The sequence below is a fragment of the Grampus griseus genome, assembly GCF_964374135.1.
Source record: "Grampus griseus genome assembly, chromosome: 15".
Classification (NCBI taxonomy): Eukaryota; Metazoa; Chordata; class Mammalia; order Artiodactyla; family Delphinidae; genus Grampus; species Grampus griseus.
Genome location: NC_139009.1, coordinates 55,436,856 through 55,445,433, shown reverse-complemented (window position 1 = coordinate 55,445,433; position 8,578 = coordinate 55,436,856). Strand labels below are relative to the sequence as shown.

General features: G+C 41.4%; 1 protein-coding gene across 1 annotated transcript in view; it reads right to left on the bottom strand.

Moving 5' to 3' along the window:
- The window catches only part of MEIS1 (Meis homeobox 1), a 136,195-nt gene that overhangs the window by 99,972 nt on the left and 27,645 nt on the right, over positions 1-8,578 (bottom strand). The window contains exon 7 of the mRNA XM_082672620.1: positions 7,718-7,829. Within this exon, the coding sequence (XP_082528746.1) occupies positions 7,718-7,829 (112 nt within the window). The remainder of the gene's footprint in view (positions 1-7,717; positions 7,830-8,578) is intronic.

Here is an 8,578-nt window from a genome sequence, read left to right as displayed (position 1 = left end):
GTGCTTAATCCATTTCTGATGACTTGACTAGAATGCATACATTTATATTTCCCTCCTTAAGTACAACTTGTGATCATATTTTGGCTCATCTGCAGAAGTGATTATAATTCTAAACTCTTTTTAACTCCTTGGGCTGTATTAAATGGATGCTTCCCTCAAATTAACTTCCTCACTTCTGCCTTGCCAAGAACGACACCCTGTGAAGAATCCCCCACTGGGGACAATGGATCCTCTCCTGGTTTATTTTCTTGGGTAGAAACTGAAACACATGTTTCAGCTGTGCGGTGGCCCTGGAATGTCTAGGAGGATGGACCTGAAAAACAAGTTATTGCTTATAGTTTAAAACCCAATGCAGAATCAAGAGAAGAAGGGAAGGTGAGAGAGAATAAGAGAAAAAAAAGGCCTTATTTGGAAACTGAATTAAATAATTACACAGTAGGATCTGGGTTTTTAAAGCTCAGGTCACCATTTTTATTATTTACATAAGGCAGTAAAATGCATGTTATTAATAAGAGTGTGCAATATATTCTTCTACACGAGATGTGCTTTTGAAAAATACTTAACTGTCTTGGAAAGAAAGAACTAAGCATTATGAATCATTAACCTCCAGGTCCACTACAATAGAAAATATATCCCACTCTCGGTGAAACGCCAATGTTGTTATAGCCAGAAAAGCTTTCTCTAATTTACAGCAGACTGAGTGAAACTGAAGAGAAGATACCTCTCTAAAAAGTTTTCATACCTTCTGGCTGTAGGACTTCCTGATGAACTGACATAACATCATTATTCATAGAATTCTTTACCACTCATTTTTTAAACTATCACGGGATTCTTGAGAGACCGATGCCATTAATTCTAGGAAAGTCAGAGAACTGGTGTATAATTTCAGAAGTCCTACAAGCCACACTGGAGTTGGTATCTCTTAAGAAACAATCACAGCAAGAACAAAATTCCAACCCATCACAGGCAACAAAATCCCAGTATCTGCACAGGTGACAACGGCAAGTGTCGGCAGCAAAGTCTACATCACATACCAAGTCCACCGTAACATTGCAAACCAGAGGGAAAACAGAATTGTGGTTTTAAGGCCATACTTAACAAGTATCACACCTCTTAAGTTTCAAAAACTAGAGTACAAAATGTGATAAGCTATCCAGACCTTGAGTTCACACATAAATAAAAATGAGCAATCAACAGAAAATATACGAAATGATCCTGCTGACTAATACCCTGCCTTTTCCAATCGAGGGTCAGACCCATTCAAACCCAGTCACATGAGGATGGACTCTGTAAAGGTCAATCAAAAGCAGGCTGAAACTCCAACTGTCTAGCTGACCTTCAGAGCTCGTGACAAATTGCTATCAGTCAATGTCAACTAATGACAGAGCTCTTTGGCTAATCAATTGTTCTAAAAATGATCAAGAAAACCACTCACAGGACAGCTCATTTTCACATCAATGCCCGTGAAGTATGAAAAGCTCATTTTTTGAGTTTTTAATAAGCTCATAAGTAAAGCAGTTACTTGGTAACAGAGGTCACCTTACAGAAAAAGATAGAACCTTTGTCTGCCTTTTACATTCTTTTATTACCATATTATAGTAAAAATATGCGATGGATATGCCAGAGGGCTACATAATAAAGTAGGTAACATTTCATCTACTTGAGACAAATGCTTCTGTGTTAGAGGGAAATCTATTTGGGAGTAAATAATTTCAAATGAATTTTTCAGTTGTTTAAGATGAAAAGCAATGACCAGGTTTACTACTGATGCAGCCTAATAGTGAGAAGACGCACTTTCTGTGAAAACACTCATGGCCAAGTTCATGCCCCTAAATAAACAGTTATGACTTTTAGATGATGAAGTTACTTTTCTTTGTTTTAAGACGATCTGCTTTCATGATGCTAGAAGTCAAGCAAATGGAGAACAGAAAACGGTTACTCACATTTAATGAGTCAATAAAAGGTAAGGTGACTAGAGTATGGGGTGTTCTTGGGAAAACAATTCTCTGTCCATACATCTAATTCAACGTGTTTGATAAGTTAATAATATGGACCTTTGGATAACATGGATTTGCAGCGTGTAATGACTTCCCCTTTCTTTTTTACACCTGACTTTTCCCATCAGGAAATCATTTTCCTATTCTGCCTGCCACTGCAAGCAAAGACCACACTTTAATTTGAATACAACATTAAATGTAACTCAAGTACCACACAGGGCTGCAGTGGCTCAAGGGCTAAGGCCTGTGGTCACAATTATATTTTCCTTTTCTCTTCTCACCAAAGCATATTTTTCAACATGCATTCTAGTGCCATTGAAATATAAGAAGTTCCCGGAGAAGAACAAGGCTTAAGAGGTAAGTGTGAACAGATCTAAAATCATTCAAGTCACTCTGACCAACAGACAGATGAAAGGAAAAAAAAAAAAATCCTACTTTTTAAACATTTTTCTTCCTTTTCAGGGTTCTTAGGTTATTATAAACATTTTGTTTTTAAAATAAGTTGAGATTAAAAAAAAAAAAGAAAGACAGAAAACTGTTTCAAAACAAGCAGTATTCACTTTGTGTCTTCATCCGAAAAACTGCGGATTACAGATTGTATCCTAAACCTGAGTTGTTACGGTAGTTTTTCAAATTAAAATATCTTCCGTGGCCTCAACTACTCTCAAGTTGTCCATAGGAAAGAAATAAAGGAGGGAGGGCAACACTTAAGCCGAGACATAATTGGAAGTATGTGAAAAATGAAGTGTCAGTTTGGTCAATAAAGGGCAAAGGTCAAGGGGAACAGCAGCCCAAACTCTGTGCGAAATTGCTCATTAAGACATCCAATCAGAGAGCTCCTTCCCACCTATCCCATTATTCATCAGACAGCTGACTGTTTCAAATGCCTGGGTTTGGGCTGTTATTACTTTTCTTCTTCATGTAAAAAGACGAGCGGGTATATAAATCGTTGCTTAGTCATCTGGAACAAAATGCGGCCCTTCCCTACATCCGTCTCCCTGCCTCACACCCCCGCTCCCTCTCACCCTGCTCTGCCTGCTGGCTTCACAGGTCTGAAACGACCGCCTCGAGATTCCCTTCAATAATAAATGGAATTGCCTTCTGCCTATAGGTTGCCTGAACTCCTACAAAAGCTGGCGTGGAGGGGAGGGGACAGTGGGAGGCACTGACCGCTACTGATACATTTTATTATAAAGAAATAGCAGTGCTTTTCAATTGTTCCTCTTTACAGAAACATGCTGGTTTTGCTTTTTTTTGTTTGTTTGTTTTGTTTTTTTAGTGGGAGCAAAGATACTATTGTTGATCTGAGTCCTGGCCCTCAAAGAAGTTCATAAGTGCGTTTTAGAAGTTCTAGAGACCAAGTCAAGTCCTTTAGGGCTGAAATGTTTCACATCAAATTTCTATGTAGAAATAAGACTTTCTGTTTCCTCACAAAAGAGGAAAACGAGATGAGCTTGAAGTGGGAAACGTTCTGCAAGAGAAATGTCTTTACTTGTTTTGTAGGCTCCTCTTCTCAATTCAATAAATTTCAGAATGAGTGAAATGGTAGAGGCTCTTAATACATAATACAAATTAATCATATCAATCATCTTGCTTCTCTGTAAATAGCTCGATCATCATTCTACTCAGCACACAAAACTGGATTCTCAGTCCCCGGCAGAGTAGAACCCCCTTGAGGCTAATGCTGATTCTGTTTTATTCACAGCTCTGTCACTGTTACAGAGCGGAGTGCCAGGCCCAGTGCAGACACTGGGGGAAGAGTCCCTGAATCGATAACAGAAAGAATGGCCCTCGAGTGATCTGTTTCCCATTCTTAGTCACACTCCAGTATCACATCGAATAGAAGCTTGGGCTTTGGAGTCAGACGGTATGGGTTCAAGTCCCTACTGTACCACCAACCAGTATGTGACTTTGGGTAAGTCTCTCAGCCTCTCTGAACCTCTGTGACCTCCTCTACAAAGTGACGGATGAAATACCTACACTGACTGACAGCCCGTAATACGTTATTTTATTATTTTATTACTATCATGTATTCGTCTCTCTTGACTTTCAACCCAAAACAGAGACGTGCCCAAACTCAAAATGTGGTCAAGCACAGCTAAGGCTGCTCATGGGTTATACAGTGTCCGTGGCAGCCCTCCTGGGGAGGAGTACAATCCGGTGGGGAAAGGCACCAGATTTGCTTGGTGTTCTCCTGTCCAGACTACACGCTTCCTACAATAGACCCTGATTATGGTCAGTAGGGCAGCCACACACAGTAGGATAAAAAAAGACACATGAAAGAGAACAGTATCTGCCAATGTGCACCTCATCTTATGAGACTCTGCTTGGGGGTCCTGAAAACACCCCATCCTAAAGTAGTTACAAAGGCAAGAGACCAAGATCCGGAGGTGACTCTCACGGTGACTCACTTCAGTATTTCTGAGCTTTACTTTTCTCTCTTCTGAAATGGGAAAATAGCAAATCATTGACAGTGAGAAAATAAGAATCCAATCTCATATCTTTGCAAGTGCTTTGAGGAAGTTAAAAAGTAGACAAAATCAATGTCCCGGCCGCAGCAGCAGAGTCCCCAACCAAACACAGAGGTTAGGCCTTCCTTTTAAATGCCCATTTAAAGGCGCTTTTGCTATTAAAGAATCGATTTCCTGCAGGGGGCCACAAGTGTTCCTATGAAATGAATGTAGATGCCATAAGAAGAGTTGCCATGATAAATAATTTGAGTTGCGGGAGAGATATATTATGTAAATCATGAATAAACATCAAATCCCTGAATAATAATATCTTTCACATTTTCCTATTACATACTTCACATATATGCCCTTCAGAATGCCCAGGGTTGGATTTTGTACTTTACTTTTTTATGCTTAGGTAAAAAATGTGGACTCAAGCTACTCTATCAACCCCAAGAGCCACTCATTTGGCAACTCGTCAGACGCTCAAAAATCCCCCCGATTGCTGGAACTCTAGCTAGGAACTGTTACTGTATCTTGAAATCTGTCAGAACATTACAAACTTCCTGGATGACCGATTTTCTTTGCTTTACTTTGAAAGTCCAGAAGAACAGGACAGAGCCTGTTACATGCCCACCTCGTACCACAGACAAGGTTATTTAACAGAGGACCAAAGCCTAGGGGATTTCTTTTTTTTGTACCCTGGGTGCCATAATGAAGGGGCAAACATTGCAAAGGAATGAGGAGAAAAGAAATGTGGTACAAATAATACAGCAGAGAAAGTTTTAAAATATGTATTACTCCCGTCTGTGAGGGAAACACCTCTTTGGATATGTTCTGGACAGATTGAGTTATTTCTGTCTATTGGGTATGTATAAAGACATATTTATGGATTTATAAATCTTTTGAAGAGGGCTGTTATTTACCCAGTTGACTAAAATGGACTCAAACTGTGTAAATAACTATTTAGGACACATGCACTACAGGCCAATTGCTGGCACAGTTTACACATCCATGGCTGCCAGAAAAGGCAGACAGGAGAACACGGAAAAGCCACTGTGCACAGCTAATCCGAAGGCTGCACAAAGACCCCGCTCCACAGGTCCCAGGGATGAAAAAGAGAGTTGAGAAGCGTTGTGGTTGGCATGGAAATGCACCGCAGTTGTTACAGCGACACTTCCAGGCATCGTTCCGCGTTTAGCAGGGAAGAAATCGCACTGCCCAGGAGAGGGCAGTGCGGGGAGGGGCGGGTGGGGCGGGAGGGGCAGGCCTGAAATTTTAGGCCTGTTGCTGCACCAGGGCTTCCACAAATCGCTCAGCTCATCCACAGCTTCTGTCCCTCCTCTGTCAAATGGGGCTAGACCTGTTCTATCCGCCACCACAGTTGTTTTAGGCAGGTTCAACTGAGGTCATTCCAATGAGACTATGTATATGAAAATGCTTTTAAAAAGAAAAATGAGGTGGTGGTCTTATATGAAAAAACAGAAGGAGGAACGATGTAAGTGGAAAACCCTGGTAATGTGAAGGGTATACGGCTTACAGTCACATTCACTATTAAATTGGCCTTTAGAGAACACGTGTTGAAGGAGAAAGGAACCTGAGAAATTCCTGATTCCTTGTTCCGACAGGTCAGAGGGGAAGAACTGGGGTGGGGCATTTGCCCTCTGAAAGTCCTTTTATCAGATGATGTTTAAGAAAACTCATGTTTCCATTTTAAACAAATGCATTTCAGCAGTTTACAAGCCTTCAAAGTAGCAGCCAAACGACCCTCCTGACGGGAGCCTTAAAAAGCAAGACGTGAAAAAGAAAAACAAACAAACAAAACACTAGGCTACGGCCCCATGTAGCAACTCTGGAGTACAGGAAAAAGAATCGAGAGTCCATCTACACCCTTCTGAAAACCCTTGGTGCGAGCTGAATTCTGAAAGTAGGGCTTCATATGGAAATGCTGACCTCATCTTAGCTATAGTGCTGTGAACAGCAACACCACAACATAGACATACGCACACTTGAAAGGAAGTAGGCCCCGTGGATTTATGCTGCATATCGTTTTCCAGTAAAAGGCAGAGGTCAGAGGTTACCAGTTTCTGCCTCAGCTCTGAACCAGTTTACTCTTCCAGGCTCCATTTTTGCTAGACTTACAGTTGTGATGAAATCAGCAACTTTTCTCTGAACAATAAAATATCTCAAATACTTAAAATTCTACGTGTAGAAGTTATTCCCAGTCCAAATAGCATACATCTGCCACCCCTCCCGCCAAAAAAGAACTTTTCTGTTGTCAAATTAATCATGTTCAATTCATTGTAGACTTTGCAGTTTTAATTGGTATAGCCCAGTTCGGTTAGAAAACAAAATTCTTCTGTTCGGAAACAGCACTCCAGTGAAACATGATCATAAAACCGGATTTTAAAGTATGTACCTACTGCGGGCTCAGTCAACTTCAATAAAGCCATCTTTTTATATTCAGAGAGAGAATACTCTCTTCGGTTGCATGAATTGAACACAAAATACCCTGCAGTAGTTCTCATCAAAAGCAGTACAAGACATCTAAATCCTCATTCACCTTACTGCTGAAGCTTAACTTTCTGTTTAAACTTTATCTGCTACCTGTTATAGTCAGACATGCACATCCATGGACACCCAAATACACATACAGCTGTGTGCATTCCAAGAACCACACAAATGAAATTGATCTGGATTCTTGCCATTTCATCCTAATTCCCTTTAGTGTGACTTTGCCACGAAGCCAAGCACTTAAGAGATTCAAATGAGTAAATCCAGAAAAATGGCTTCAACCCAGTGAAGAGGGAAGCCCGGCATGGGTTTCTAAAAGGCCCACTGCCTTCTAGGCATCTTAAGACATTGTTCAGTTGGAATCCTAGTGGGTGTTTCTTCGTGATCTCTTGAAAAGCCTCTAAGGGTAAGTAATAATAACACTTTTTTATTTGTAGAGCAGGGAATTAGTGGCATACTATTTCCACACATTCGAATGTCTAATCTACTTCTCTGCTCTCCGTCCATTCACTGACCCTGTTTTATGGAGGTGGCCAGGTGACAGGCAGCTAGGCAGCTGGTCTGGCAGAGAAAGAAGAAGGGGGTCGAGAGGAATAAAATAAGATGAGCCGTTCTCATATTACACGGGGTTTATAGGAAAAACTGTAATAAAGAGTTCTAGGAAAACCTGTATGAAGAGTCCCTCACCAGACATTTCTAATTTTTCAACCCTGAAAAATGACACAAGTAGCAAGAGAACAAGAACAGCTCTCCTACCTTGCTCACTGCTGTTATCCCCACTGTGTGATGTGTGGCCCCCGCTGGAAGGGCCCGGGGTTCCTCCTGAGCGGGTAGATGCCGTGTCATCGTGATCTCTGTTCCAAGAGGGCTGTGAGGGCACAAAGCAGACATCTGAATAGAGTGGTCTGTTAACACGGTCCCGGTAGGGTCCCCTCACACAGTGTCAAAGTGGTGGAGGGCTGGAATGGACAACCACGTCATCTTTCCCGTCCCCCTACACTAATGGTGCCAGCTCAGAGCTCCACCGGTGCATCTAAAATTTGCCAATTTCCGCTTCGGAGCTAAAATAATGTCTACCAATAGTTATTCTGTAAGTACTTGCATGCTTTATTACTAAGGAAAACAAAAACATTCCAGGCAAAGAAGGGGGGAGGGGGAAACCGCTGCCTCTTCACTCTGACTGTATTTTTAATGTCAAGCAACCCTCTGGCACAATAGCCTGCTACTCTAAAAGTGCAAAATGAGAGTGGTGGTCTGTGTGTAGAGGCTTCTGATTCATCCTAGAAGGCAAACATGGCAGAGCTTTTAAGACCTCACAATTAGGCCGGGGTCCATAATAGCTAGGATGTGTCAGCTGTTTGCCGGATGGTACATGGCAAATGGACCAGGCACAGGGACAAAAAGAAATGAGAATAACAATAGATTCACATGGACTGTGTACACTCAGCCCCATGCCGAGCCTTCTTGTACTATTGAAGGGAAAACAGATGTTGCTTCTTATCACTGGGTGTATTTGAAAGTATCATTCGGATAGGAAAAAACTGGCTGTAAATTAAATTCTTGGGGAAAACAATCATGGCGACTCTTCTCCCAAATCTCCCTTTATCACCAGAAAAG